The sequence below is a fragment of the Thalassophryne amazonica genome, chromosome 17 (genome assembly GCF_902500255.1).
Source record: "Thalassophryne amazonica chromosome 17, fThaAma1.1, whole genome shotgun sequence".
NCBI lineage: Eukaryota > Metazoa > Chordata > Actinopteri > Batrachoidiformes > Batrachoididae > Thalassophryne > Thalassophryne amazonica.
This window is the reverse complement of record NC_047119.1, coordinates 62,378,234-62,393,505: the sequence shown is the minus strand read 5'-3', so window position 1 is coordinate 62,393,505 and position 15,272 is coordinate 62,378,234. Positions and strand designations below refer to the sequence as shown.

Genomic DNA, 15,272 nt, shown 5'->3' with positions numbered 1-15,272 from the left:
TTGTCACATTTATTACTTTCCAGAGAGTGAAGAAAGGAATATTTGGCTGATCAAAAAATAGCAGTCCTGCTTTTTTCTTCTGTGACCCTTATTCCACCCTTACAGGTGGAACTTATTTGAGGAAGGCAGCAAATGTTGTACCTGCTGGTTTTAATGCATTTCTCTCTGAAAATCTGAATAAAATGGGTCATTCCAGACATTGTTCAGAAGAACACTGTACTGTGATTAAAAAAGTTGATTGGAGAGGGTAAGACATATAAAGAAGTCCATAAAATGATTGGCTGCTCAGCTGAAATGACCTCAGATGCTTTAAAATGGCAAGAAAACTAGAAAAATGTGGAAGAAAGTGAAAAACCGCCATTCAAATCAATCAATCAATTTTTTTTATATAGCGCCAAATCACAACAAACAGTTGCCCCAAGGCGCTTTATATTGTAAGGCAAGGCCATACAATAATTATGTAAAACCCCAACGGTCAAAACGACCCCCTGTGAGCAAGCACTTGGCTACAGTGGGAAGGAAAAACTCCCTTTTAACAGGAAGAAACCTCCAGCAGAACCAGGCTCAGGGAGGGGCAGTCTTCTGCTGGGACTGGTTGGGGCTGAGGGAGAGAACAAGGAAAAAGACATGCTGTGGAGGGGAGCAGAGATCGATCACTAATGATTAAATGCAGAGTGGTGCATACAGAGCAAAAAGAGAAAGAAACAGTGCATCATGGGAACCCCCCAGCAGTCTACGTCTATAGCAGCATAACTAAGGGATGGTTCAGGGTCACCTGATCCAGCCCTGACTATAAGCTTTAGCAAAAAGGAAAGTTTTAAGCCTAATCTTAAAAGTAGAGAGGGTGTCTGTTTCCCTGATCTGAATTGGGAGCTGGTTCCACAGGAGAGGAGCCTGAAAGCTGAAGGCTCTGCCTCCCATTCTACTCTTACAAACCCTAGGAACTACAAGTAAGCCTGCAGTCTGAGAGCGAAGCGCTCTATTGGGGTGATATGGTACTACGAGGTCCCTAAGATAAGATGGGACCTGATTATTCAAAACCTTATAAGTAAGAAGAAGAATTTTAAATTCTATTCTAGAATTAACAGGAAGCCAATGAAGAGAGGCCAATATGGGTGAGATATGCTCTCTCCTTCTAGTCCCCGTCAGTACTCTAGCTGCAGCATTTTGAATTAACTGAAGGCTTTTTAGGGAACTTTTAGGACAACCTGATAATAATGAATTACAATAGTCCAGCCTAGAGGAAATAAATGCATGAATTAATTTTTCAGCATCACTCTGAGACGAGACCTTTCTGATTTTAGAGATATTGCGTAAATGCAAAAAAGCAGTCCTACATATTTGTTTAATATGCGCTTTGAATGACATATCCTGATCAAAAATGACTCTAAGATTTCTCACAGTATTACTAGAGGTCAGGGTAATGCCATCCAGAGTAAGGATCTGGTTAGACACCATGTTTCTAAGATTTGTGGGGCCAAGTACAATAACTTCAGTTTTATCTGAGTTTAAAAGCAAGAAATTAGAGGTCATCCATGTCTTTATGTCTGTAAGACAATCCTGCAGTTTAGCTAATTGGTGTGTGTCCTCTGGCTTCATGGATAGATAAAGCTGGGTATCATCTGCGTAACAATGAAAATTTAAGCAATACCGTCTAATAATACTGCCTAAGGGAAGCATGTATAAAGTGAATAAAATTGGTCCTAGCACAGAACCTTGTGGAACTCCATAATTAACTTTAGTCTGTGAAGAAGATTCCCCATTTACATGAACAAATTGTAATCTATTAGACAAATATGATTCAAACCACCGCAGCGCAGTGCCTTTAATACCTATGGCATGCTCTAATCTCTGTAATAAAATTTTATGGTCAACAGTATCAAAAGCAGCACTGAGGTCTAACAGAACAAGCACAGAGATGAGTCCACTGTCTGAGGCCATAAGATCATTTGTAACCTTCACTAATGCTGTTTCTGTACTATGATGAATTCTAAAACCTGACTGAAACTCTTCAAATAGACCATTCCTCTGCAGATGATCAGTTAGCTGTTTTACAACTACCCTTTCAAGAATTTTTGAGAGAAAAGGAAGGTTGGAGATTGGCCTATAATTAGCTAAGATAGCTGGGTCAAGTGATGGCTTTTTAAGTAATGGTTTAATTACTGCCACCTTAAAAGCCTGTGGTACATAGCCAACTAACAAAGATAGATTGATCATATTTAAGATTGAAGCATTAAATAATGGTAGGGCTTCCTTGAGCAGCCTGGTAGGAATGGGGTCTAATAAACATGTTGATGGTTTGGATGAAGTAACTAATGAAAATAACTCGGACAGAACAATCGGAGAGAAAGAGTCTAACCAAATACCGGCATCACTGAAAGCAGCCAAAGATAACGATACGTCTTTGGGATGGTTATAAGTAATTTTTTCTCTAATAGTTAAAATTTTGTTAGCAAAGAAAGTCATGAAGTCATTACTAGTTAAAGTTAATGGAATACTCAGCTCAATAGAGCTCTGACTCTTTGTCAGCCTGGCTACAGTGCTGAAAAGAAACCTGGGGTTGTTCTTATTTTCTTCAATTAGTGATGAGTAGAAAGATGTCCTAGCTTTACGGAGGGCTTTTTTATAGAGCAACAGACTCTTTTTCCAGGCTAAGTGAAGATCTTCTAAATTAGTGAGACGCCATTTCCTCTCCAACTTACGGGTTATCTGCTTTAAGCTACGAGTTTGTGAGTTATACCACGGAGTCAGGCACTTCTGATTTAAAGCTCTCTTTTTTAGAGGAGCTACAGCATCCAAAGTTGTCTTCAATGAGGATGTAAAACTATTGACGAGATACTCTCTCACTTACAGAGTTTAGGTAGCTACTCTGCACTGTGTTGGTATATGGCATTAGAGAACATAAAGAAGGAATCATATCCTTAAACCTAGTTACAGCGCTTTCTGAAAGACTTCTAGTGTAATGAAACTTATTCCCCACTGCTGGGTAGTCCATCAGAGTAAATGTAATGTTATTAAGAAATGATCAGACAGAAGGGAGTTTTCAGGGAATACTGTTAAGTCTTCTATTTCCATACCATAAGTCAGAACAAGATCTAAGATATGATTAAAGTGGTGGGTGGACTCATTTACTTTTTGAGCAAAGCCAATAGAGTCTAATAATAGATTAAATGCAGTGTTGAGGCTGTCATTCTCAGCATCGGTGTGGATGTTAAAATCGCCCACTATAATTATCTTATCTGAGCTAAGCACTAAGTCAGACAAAAGGTCTGAAAATTCACAGAGAAACTCACAGTAACGACCAGGTGGACGATAGATAATAACAAATAAAACTGGTTTTTGGGACTTCCAATTTGGATGGACAAGACTAAGAGTCAAGCTTTCAAATGAATTAAAGCTCTGTCTGGGTTTTTGATTAATTAATAAGCTGGAATGGAAGATTGCTGCTAATCCTCCGCCCCGGCCCGTGCTACGAGCATTCTGACAGTTAGTGTGACTCGGGGGTGTTGACTCATTTAAACTAACATATTCATCCTGCTGTAACCAGGTTTCTGTAAGGCAGAATAAATCAATATGTTGATCAATTATTATATCATTTACCAACAGGGACTTAGAAGAGAGAGACCTAATGTTTAATAGACCACATTTAACTGTTTTAGTCTGTGGTGCAGTTGAAGGTGCTATATTATTTTTTCTTATTGAATTTTTATGCTTAAATAGATTTTTGCTGGTTATTGGTAGTCTGGGAGCAGGCACCGTCTCTACGGGGATGGGGTAATGAGGGGATGGCAGGGGGAGAGAAGCTGCAGAGAGGTGTGTAAGACTACAACTCTGCTTCCTGGTCCCAACCCTGGATAGTCACGGTTTGGGGGATTTAAGAAAATTGGCCAGATTTCTAGAAATGAGAGCTGCTCCATCCAAAGTGGGATGGATGCCGTCTCTCCTAACAAGACCAGGTTTTCCCCAGAAGCTTTGCCAATTATCTATGAAGCCCACCTCATTTTTTGGACACCACTCAGACAGCCAGCAATTCAAGGAGAACATGCGGCTAAACATGTCACTCCCGGTCTGATTGGGGAGGGGCCCAGAGAAAACTACAGAGTCCGACATTGTTTTTGCAAAGTTACACACCGATTTAATGTTAATTTTAGTGACCTCCGATTGGCGTAACCGGGTGTCATTACTGCCGACGTGAATTACAATCTTACCAAATTTACGCTTAGCCTTAGCCAGCAGTTTCAAATTTCCTTCAATGTCGCCTGCTCTGGCCCCCGGAAGACAATTGACTATGGTTGCTGGTGTCGCTAACTTCACATTTCGCAAAACAGAGTCGCCAATAACCAGAGTTTGATCCTCGGCGGGTGTGTCGCCGAGTGGGGAAAAACGGTTAGAGATGTGAACGGGTTGGCGGTGTACACGGGGCTTCTGTTTAGGGCTACGATTCCTCCTCACAGTCACCCAGTCAGCCTGCTTTCCCGGCTGCTCGGGATCTGCCAGGGGGTAACTAACGGCGGCTAAGCTACCTTGGTCCGCACCGACTACAGGGGCCTGGCTAGCTGTAGAATTTTCCACGGTGCGGAGCCGAGTCTCCAATTCGCCCAGCCTGGCCTCCAAAGCTACGAATAAGCTACACTTATTACAAGTACCATTACTGCTAAAGGAGGCCGAGGAATAACTAAACATTTCACACCCAGAGCAGAAAAGTGCGGGAGAGACAGGAGAAGCCGCCATGCTAAATCGGCTAAGAGCTAGTAGCTACGCTAAGCTAGCGGATTCCTAAAAACATGCAAAGTGAATAATGTGTAAATAATTTAGAGGTGATTCAGCAGAAGGAGTGCTTTAGTTAAGGCACGTAAAGATTACACTGGGAAACAAATCGTAATCTAGATAACTAGATCAATCTAACTGCGCAGATTAAACAGCTAACAGATACAGAAAAACACCGCTGTGCTCCGGAACAGGAAGTGATACAATACCGCAGTGAGAGCCAACCACCAGTAGAGGCATTCAAATGGATCGAAGAATAGACAGAATGGCAAAGACTCAGCCAATGATCAGCTCCAGGTTGATCAAAGAAGGTCTAAAGTTATGTGATACTGTAACATTTAGAAGACACCTGTGTGAAGCAAAGCTATGGACAAGATGCCCCTATAAAGTCCCATTATTGAAACATGTGCTGAAGAGTTTACAATTTGCCAAAGAACACACTGACTGGCCTAGAGAGAAATGACACAACATTTTATGGACTGATGAAAGCAAGATTTTTTTGGGGTGGGGGGGGTGGGGGGGCACAAACGGTTTATCAGTTGACCCCCCAAAACTGAATTCAAGAACTTGAGCAAGAATCATGATATGGGGATGTTTCACATAATATGGTTTCAGGCCTATTTATTGCATTCCCGGGATCATGGATCAGTTTAAATACCTCCAAATACATCAAGAGGTCATGTTGCCTTATGGAAATGTCCTTGAAATGGGTGTTTCAACAAGACAATGACCCCAAACAAACCAGCAAGTGAGTGGCATCTTGATTCCAGACCAACAACATTAAAGTTATGGAGTGGCCAGCCCAATCTAGGGACTTTAATCCAACAGGCAATTTGTGGGATGACATCAGTGTTTCTGAGCCAAAACCAAGAAATGCAGAGGAAATGCAGGATGTAGTCTGATCGTCCTGGGCTGGAATACCTGTTCACAGGTGCCAGAAGTTGGTCGACTCCATGTAACAGATGTGAAGCAGTTCTGAGAAACAGCGATTATACAACTAAATATTAGTTCAGTGATTCACAAGAAAGAAAAGTCATCAAGCATTTTTCAATTTATACAGTAAATGTTTGAGTTTGTAAAGAAAATATTCTTTTCTGTAAATAACAAATTTGACAATTTTTTTTTCTTCATGTTTTGATGTGGAATAGAATGTGCAGTGTTCCCAATGCATTTGATTGTATGGAAATAAAAGCTGTTGTCAGGATTTTGAGCTTTACTCACTTTTTTAAACACACTGCTGTTATTTTGAACACAGCTGTGTACCTCAGCAGCCTCTGAGGCCAGAGAGCCGATTTTGTGATTAAATTATGCAAAAACCTCAACTTTCAGTGTGACGCAGCTAAAGGTTTCTCTTGAAAATGACCAGAAATTCAAGTTTTGACCTTTGACTCCCATTACATGGCCCCTCACTATTGTGTCAGTAATGTTGTTCCATTAAAGAGATAAACTGAACAGAATGTAAGGAATCAGAGTTGACCTTTCACCTTTCTGCTCTTGGTGACAGTCATGCAGAAGGTGAATGGTTCAGTATGTTGATAATAATTTCCCAACAAAATGAAGACTACTGAAACAAGTTGCTGGTTCCATCTATAATTTACTGTCATTTAACTAAGTTCTGGTGGCAGCTAGCAGTGGTCGTTTTCCTCCGTCGGTCTGCTGTCGGCTGTTACAGCTCGTCTGTTGTACTACTGACATGTGGATTTGTATTTGGACTGGTTTCCATGGCAGCATACCATACAGGGGATTAAAAGGCACCTGACAGTGCCTTCAAAATGGCAATAGTGCCCCCCCACTTCCTTTTTTTCAAATGCTCAATTTAAATCATTGTACTTTACATATTTGCTTTGATGTGTGCTAGTCACCATTAGTTTTTTTGTTGTTGTTGTTTCAAAATTTCAAATCAAATTTATAAATTTATATAGTGCCAATTCACGATGGAATCGTCTCAAGGCACACAACATAAAACAACAAAAAACTGAACTAAAAATTTAAAACAATAAAAAGATGACCATAAAAGAATACAAGAATAAAAACACATCATAAAACTAATGATTAAACAAGGAAAACAAATGAGTCTTTAAACGTGACTTGTTTTTGTTTTTTGTGTGGGTTTTTTTTTTTTTTTAGACTGAAGGCTACTTTAAAATTCAAAGTCAAACCTGGCTGCTTCTACCTCTGTGGCACATGGTGCCCACTCTTTTCTTTTCTTTGTAATAACGATCACAATAACACACAAGCCATCAGACCTAGGCTTTAAAAATGAACGAGAATGGGGAAACTAATTTCAAGCTACATGTAGCTTCAACCACACCTGCTCCTAAGTTCCGTCATAGCCAGGATTCATAGTTTTTTTGTTTTGTTTTGTTTTTTTTATCGTCTGCAGATTAAGAAGACTATACATTCTTAGAAAACGTATGAAATAAGGAATCCAAAAGTGTTGCCATCCCTGATCCATGTGCATTTCTTTTAATTGCTAATCAGATCGAGATATTTGTAACTGTCTCTTTATAAAAAAATAAAAAAAATAATAATAATCTATTCAGTCCTCTGAATTTGTAGTAAAGGTTATGAACCTTTAAACCAAGAATGGCGCTGTTATTTGTTAACTGCGTACCATGAAGTTGACCCAAAATAGCTAGAAGTCAAGAAAGTGAAAAGTTAATTTGCGAAGGATGCCAATTTTAGAAATCCAACTACAAAACCTTTGAGGAAAAGAATGTGAATTTTTTTTTTTAATTCCCCATTTCATAAGCTTTCTAAAAAGGTGTCCTTACCAAATGTCCAAATTTTTTTAATGGCATTACATAAGGAACCTGACTATCACACATAATGATGGATTATTCCTTACAGGAAGCTCAGACATGTCCAGCAGATGGCAGTGTTCAGCAAGTGGCAGACAGGTTGATGGGAATTTACATGAGCAAAAATTGCTTTTTCTTATTTATGTGATGCCTCAAAGTTCATCAGAATATATTCATTTTTTATCATTATATGTCCTTTTATTTTGAAGGCTTGCAATGTGATGACATTTCATTTTTTTAACACATTTATAGCACAAAAAGTGGCCACCAGAGATCCCTGAGGTGAAGCAGTCAAGCAGCAACATGAAGTTTTGTATTTTTTGAAGAGTATTTACTCTTATTTCATGTAAGTGGTGTTTTTAATTAGTTTTCATCGTGTGTTATGGCATCTAATGCCGTTAGTGTCTGGGGGTGTGTGAGCTTGTGGTTGTTTTGTCAGGAATATATTGTATTTTCTATAGTGTAGGTTGCAGGACCTCCCAAACTAATAATAATAATAATAAAAAGTGGCTTATATTCTTGAAAATACAGTAATCACTTAACTTTGCAGTCTCACATCAGAGACATTGCATACCAAATCGGTGAGGTGCAACAGCTTTGAGCGTGGCTGCATATTAATATGGTCATGTATCATATGTGCGACCTAGATGCATAGATTTGTGTATGTATGATAGAGCAACAGAGAAAAATGCCCCCTCCCCAATGCTCCTTACCCCCCACCAGTCACCATCACACACTGTAATATTAACACACCATTGCAGGTGACTGGCAGTGACGTTTTGCTGCAGTTTTTAAAGACGGTGCTGAACTGTGGACCTGGTGTTTTGTGTTCTAAGGAGCATTTTCTGGTGATGCACTAGACCACATCTGTTTTAGACCAACATGTGTGTGAGCCCAAGTGGTGTTGGAATTTAAAAGATGTGGGTGTGAAATTGACATCTGTATCAGGTGCTAGCCAGCAGTAACACTTAGCTCAATAGGTTTTCCAATCTTACAATACAAATCTGCACATACTGTGTCACGATGAGGTCTGACAGACCAGCGTGTACCCACATGAGTGGCAAATACTGCTGTTTAAGTTGTTCTCTGGTTGTTCTCTGGTTTGCTTCACACAGACCACAGTGTTTGGTGATGACCGGTTACCCCAACTCGCGCCCTGCTCTTCTCGACCTGGTGCACAGCTTCACCAAGAATGTTGGCCTGATGGTCTGTGGCCATGTCCGCATGGTACGTATCTGCTACATGTTGTCTTACTGAAGATTGCGCAAATCACACACGATCCAAGTCCCAACTCGCCAAAGTAACACGACACAAATGGCATGAATTCAGATTCTTCAAATGCTCGCGTCAGGGTGCACAGAGCACCCCCTCTTAACGTGCTGACTGCTGACTTTTGCAAATAAATGATAAACCTGTGCAAGTCAGCAACTCTTGTTGTGTGTTTGGTCGTCCCAGCAATCTGCAAACCTGCCAACACCTCTGTGTGGATGTTACTTCTCATTGGTGTGAAAAAGGCAGTCCTTCAGATAACCAGCTTTTAGACGAGAAAGGTGTGGAGGATGCTGCTCGTCCCCTAGGAGTGTTCAATTTCTTGATCAGACAGGAAGAAAATCACTGCGGTGCTCTTGAGCAAAGCCATAATCCCCATATTGCTATTGGGCTCCTTGCATTTCAGCACCCTGACAGTGGTGTGTGAATTGGCGAATGTGAGGCATCATCGTAAAATGCTGTGAACATCTGCATCAGCTGAAAATGTTTAATAAAAGCATGTCCACCTTCATGAGGGCTTGGAAGAAAACGGTCTGTCCTGGAATATTACATATATGTTCGGTTCACCTTTAAAAATTGCTTTGGAAAATTGGAAATCATCTGCTGACTCAGAACAGAGCCAGAATGTGACAGAAGAACCCAGAAATCCACACTTCATGGTACTTCACTGTGCATGATAGAGTAGGGTTCTGATTCCAAACATGATGCTGATCCCCAGCTGGCCAAAGGCCCAAAGGGGGATCATGTCGTGGTGATTTCCATCTGTCTGTCTCACACATTTTTAGGAGGAATTTCATGAAAATTGGTATAAGTCCTTGTTATAGGTTGGTAATACACATATTATCATATTGTTCAAGTTGGGTCCATTTTACTAGAGTTGTGGCCTTTGATTAACAAATCTAGGCTCCATCGGTTTCATGAGTGGGTGCCTGCATTCTGAAATCAACTCCTCTCACACTTTTAGGAAGAATTTCATGAAACTTGGTACAAGTCCTTGTTGTAGTTTTGTAATATGCATATTATCCTATCGTTTGAGTTGGGTCCATTTTACTAGAGTTATGACCCGTGATTAACAAATCTCGACTCTGTCAGATTCATTAATGGGTAACCACATTCTGAAATAAACACCTCATATCCTTAATAGGAATTTTGGGAAACTTGGTACAATTATTTGTTATAGGTTGGTAATACACATATGTAATATTGTACAAGATTGACACATTTTGGCAGAGTTACGGCCCTTGATTAATAAGCCTAGACACTGCCAGTTTCATGAGTTGGTGTGTGCATTCTGAAATCGACTATCATATACCTTGAAATGTTATCAGAATGTAGCAAGCACTTGTACTAAAGCAACATTTGCCACAGGGGGGGGGTATTGTGCTCGCTCTTGTTTAATATTATTATGGTATCAATGAAGGTCCCATTGTCGTTATGATACTTAAAACATCCGAGGTCAACTGGCTGGTCCACTTACTCTGGTCACACTAATGTGTATTTGATTCCTCGAAACCAAGCAGGGTTTTTATTGGAGTCGGTCACCCATGATCAAAAAAAGAAAAAAGAACCTGTCCCTAAAATTCAGCCATTAATTTTATGGGTCAGGCCGTGTTGTTTGTTTGAGTTTAGTCACGTTACGTAGCGGTAAAGGTAGTGATTGGTCTCCGTTGGGTCAATGGGAGTTGATACAGTCTTGCAAAGTGATAAATGTGTATCTAACTCCCTACAGGGCTACAGAAGACCAAACTTCAAAGATTTGGTGACTGACCAGGCTCGGTACCAGCGATGGCTGCTGAAGCACGAAGCGAAGGCCTTCTACACGCCAGTGTTCGCCGAAGACATGAGGCAGGGCACCCAGTATCTGCTGCAGGTACAGAAGTGTCACTGCTGTGTTCGTGCTACGTGCAATTCCAAAAATAGATGCTGCTGCAGTGAATATGGAGGATATCACTAAGAAACACCGGCTGTGCTCAGATCGGTTAAACGCCTGGGTACAAAGATAAATTCCCAGGAAGCCTTTTTAAGCCGCCTGCAGCAACCCTTAGTCACGTTCTCTGAAGTGTCGATGGCCTTCAGAGGTGCATGACTGGACACTAGTGTCGGATGACAAAAACAAAAGATCAAATTACAACTCCTGGCAATAATTATGGAATCACTGGCCTCGGAGGATGTTCATTCAGATGTTTAATTTTGTAGAAAAAAAGCAGATCACAGACATAACACAAAACTAAAGTCATTTCAAATGGCAACTTTCTGGCTTTAAGAAACACCATAAGAAATCAGGAAAAAAAATTGTGGCAGTCAGTAACGGTTACTTTTTAAGACCAAGCAGAGGGAAAAAAATATGGAATCACTCAATTCTGAGGAATAAATTATGGAATCACCCTGTAAATTTTCATCCCCAAAACTAACACCTGCATCAAATCAGATCTGCTCATTGACATTGACCCTATGCCATGACATTGACCCTATGTGTCTTTTTGCAAGGAATGTTTTTGCAGTTTTTGCTCTATGGCAAGATGCATTATCATCTTGAAAAATGATTTCATCATCCCCAAACATCCTTTCAATTGTCCAAAATATCAACATAAACTTGTGCATTTATTGATGATGTAATGACAGCCATCTCCCCAGTGCCTTTACCTGACATGCAGCCCCATATCATCAATGACTGTGGAAATTTACATGTTCTCTTCAGGTAGTCATCTTTATAAATCTCATTGGAAAGGCACCAAACAAAAGTTCCAGCATCATCACCTTGCCCAATGCAGATTCGAGATTCATCACTGAATATGACTTTCATCCAGTCATCCACAGTCCACAATTGCTTTTCCTTAGCCCATTGTAACCTTGTTTTTTTTCTGTTTAGGTGTTAATGATGCCTTTCGTTTAGCTTTTCTGTATGTAAATCACATTTCCTTTAGGCGGTTTCTTACAGTTCGGTCACAGACGTTGAATCCAGTTTCCTCCCATTTGTTCCTCATTTGTTTTGTTGTACATTTTTCGATTTTTGAGACATATTGCTTTAAGTTTTCTGTCTTGACGCTTTGATGTCTTCCTTGGTCTACCAGTATGTTTGCCTTTAACAACCTTCCCATGTTGTTTGTATTTGGTCCAGAGTTTAGACACAGCTGACTGTGAACAACCAACATCTTTTGCAACATTGCGTGATGTTTTACTCTTTTAAGAGTTTGATAATCCTCTCCTTTGTTTCAATTGACATCTCTCAGTGTTGGAGCCATGATTCATGTCAGTCCACTTGGTGCAACAGCTCTCCAAGGTGTGTTCACTCCTTTTTAGATGCAGACTAACGAGCAGATCTGATATGATGCAGATGTTAGTTTTGGGGATGAAAATTTACAGGGTGATTCCATAATTTTTTCCTCAGAATTGAGTGATTCCATATTTTTTTCCTCTGCTTGGTCTACAAAAGTAACCGTTACTGACTGCCACAATCTTTTTTTCTTGATTTCTTAAAGCCAGAAAGTTGCCATTTGAAATTACTTTAGTTTTGTGTCGTGTCTGTGATCTGCTTTTTTTCTACAAAATTAAACAACTGAATGAACATCCTCCGAGGCCGGTGATTCCATAATTTTTGCCAGGGGTTGTAGTACAGAGGTCTCAAACCGTTTCCAGAAAGGGCCAAGAGGGGGCAGGTTTTCTGTGCAACTGCTTGGGTGGGTAAGGAGAGTTCCCATGGGATGAAAAAGCTTTTCAACCTACCATCCCTGGTTCTCAAGACCAGGCACCTAAGTGGCTCTACTCTACTCTTTTCTACTCTTCTATTTTACTCTTCCTTTTTAGATATTTAGATATACCTTAGTATACTAGCATAGTTCCACGTTAGAATTGGAATATAAGATATACCTTACTGAATTTTCATGGTCAGGATTATTATGATATTGCTAAAAAAACACAAACTGAAATAGTTTGACCAAGATTTATAAAAAAATATATATATTCATGATATTAAAATAGCATTGCCTAAACTGAAACAAAAATACAACTTTAACATGAAAGCATGCAAAAAGAGCTCACCTGGTGCTCCAACGTTGTCACATTTTTAGGAGGGTAGATATTCCTGAAAGCTTCAGTTCACATAATTTACAATTTGGACAGAAAGTATGCGGCCATCTGACACGCTAAAGACCTGTAATGCGACAGACCTAAAATAACATGATTAAATGAAATTTTTAGTATTGGTGCAAATTTGATTTGTTTTTACTATTTCATATGTGGTTTTAGACAACTTGAATAATGTGGCGGCTCCTCGTATGGCGTTCCTGTTGCTCAAAGCAGAGGTGTTATACAGGTTTTTTTTTCCCCACTGATGAAAGCCTGAAATTAGGTGAAACGGAGAGGCAGCTTTTACACTTGAATTAATGCTCACGGGGTAAGAACTCACAGAGGTGAGTCATATTCATGGCTGCCAGTTTCCATTTCAGCCTTTAAGCTGGAAGTGATAAATTACCTGAGTGAATGAGTTTCAACAATAGTGCACTTAAACACATTCAAAACATCTACATTTTTAGTGCCTGTGCTCTTAAAATAATGAGTCTCCAAATCATAACCTGTACTCTTAAAAACGCTCTCCATGAAGACACTGTGTATCATGGCCATAATGTTGGAACCGTCAACAGTGAGCAGGAGGGGGAGAAAAGAGAAGTAAACTATGGCTTCTAGAAGGCAAATTCCTGACAAGTGTGCACAGGTGATGTGTTTTGCTTGGCAGACTCTCTAAACAGAGAGTCACATGGGACAGCCCAATGGGTGACATGTCATGATGCCATCTCTGTCATCAGTTGTCACATGCGCAGTGTTCAGGGTAACGTGTGCTAATGTGCAAATTGATATGTTGCAGTGATCCAGTTTTTAAGTGCAGCAGTCATCGTGATCAACATTGCCACCTGCTGTTGGCCACATTTTGTTTTGTCCACTATTCCTCAATTTGGGGGTGAATTGTGGATTTCACCAAGGATTTCTTGAAATCAGGACTACAGACATTATGAATGACTAATGGCCTAGTTGAATGAGGAGCTGGAGGAGTTCTAAGATACTAGAATGTTTAAAAAAAAACATTATCTGTTATGGTGTGGAAAGGTGAGTTTAAGTGAGACTATCAGTGGCGGTTTTCAGGTGAGGCCTGGGAGCACGTGCTGGTGCAGTGCATCACAGCAGCCACCGCACTACAGGTGCATCTCAACAAAATTAGCATATTGTGACCAGAGGATCCAGAGGCATGAATGTCACTGCTGAGATGAGTCAATGTCTCTAGAAGTTCAACACTTTCACTGCACAGACACAGTTTTGATGGCAGAGTCTAGGAAGTCATTGAAAGTTTGGATCTCCATTTTGATCCAGGGCAGATGTCTTACACAACCAAGTTCTTTGAATCCCTGAAAATTTTTCAACTGAATTCTGGCATTCTTCAGGGATGTGTTCTGGCACTGACACAATGCTTGCATAGACTGACTGCTGGGTTGGGTTGTGTTGGGTTGGTGAAACCACCGGTACCTTTTGGTTTAGGGACTTTTGTTAGTGGGGAAGGGTTTACTGACTTCAACTTTATAGATGATGCTGTGACGGTTGCAGAATCAGCAGTTGAGTTGGTGGTTTTGAACTCTACAAATGTCATGAAGAGTTGTACTCTACCGTTGTATAACTAATCTGACATTTTTACCTAACCAGTTACCTTTATTTCCCATCGGGTCGTCCCGTGTGACACCAGTTTAAGAGTGAAAGTGAAGGAGCACTTTTTTGTTTGTGTTTGTTTTGTTTTGTTTTTTGGGGACATTGATGAACTTCATGAGTGAAGGTGGGGGTTGTTACAGTTCTGATTTTTCTCCATTTTAAGGCTGCTGGCCTGGGCCGCCTCAAGCCAAACACCTTGGTGCTGGGCTTCAAGAATGACTGGCGGGATGGTGACATGATGAATGTGGAGGTTTACATCAGCATGATCCAGTGAGTAGAGCCATTTTGTTACTTCAAACCAGTTTTATGAAAACATTCAAGGCCTTATCAGAGGTTTCTGGATGAGACCACTTACAATCCGACTTCTACCAAGGAGCCTATTTCATATATATATATATATATATATATATATATATATATATATATATATATATATATATATATATATATATATATATATATATATAATTCCTCCATAACAAATGAAGTCATTGTTCAATAACAGGTGAATGCTTTGAGTAGCTCCATATTAAAGAAAGAGGGACCACTTATGAAAGGGAAAAAAAAAAACTTGGTGGGGAGTTTTGTGCTTTGGCTTTGAACCGATTCGTGAAATGAAAACAAAACCAGAAAATTTATATTTTTTTATGTTCCAGAACAGGTCTGTCGATTTTAAAATAATGGTAAATGTTAATACAGTTATTATTATTATTATTTTTATTTTTTTTTCATTCTTGAAAAGGT

General features: G+C 39.9%; 1 protein-coding gene across 2 annotated transcripts in view; it reads left to right on the top strand.

Annotated features, from left to right (window-relative positions):
- The window catches only part of slc12a2 (solute carrier family 12 member 2), a 220,522-nt gene that overhangs the window by 170,164 nt on the left and 35,086 nt on the right, over positions 1 to 15,272 (top strand). For both annotated transcript variants that reach the window (XM_034192967.1, XM_034192966.1), the window contains exons 17-18: positions 10,567 to 10,707; positions 14,692 to 14,798. In XM_034192967.1, the coding sequence (XP_034048858.1) occupies positions 10,567 to 10,707; positions 14,692 to 14,798 (248 nt within the window). The remainder of the gene's footprint in view (positions 1 to 10,566; positions 10,708 to 14,691; positions 14,799 to 15,272) is intronic.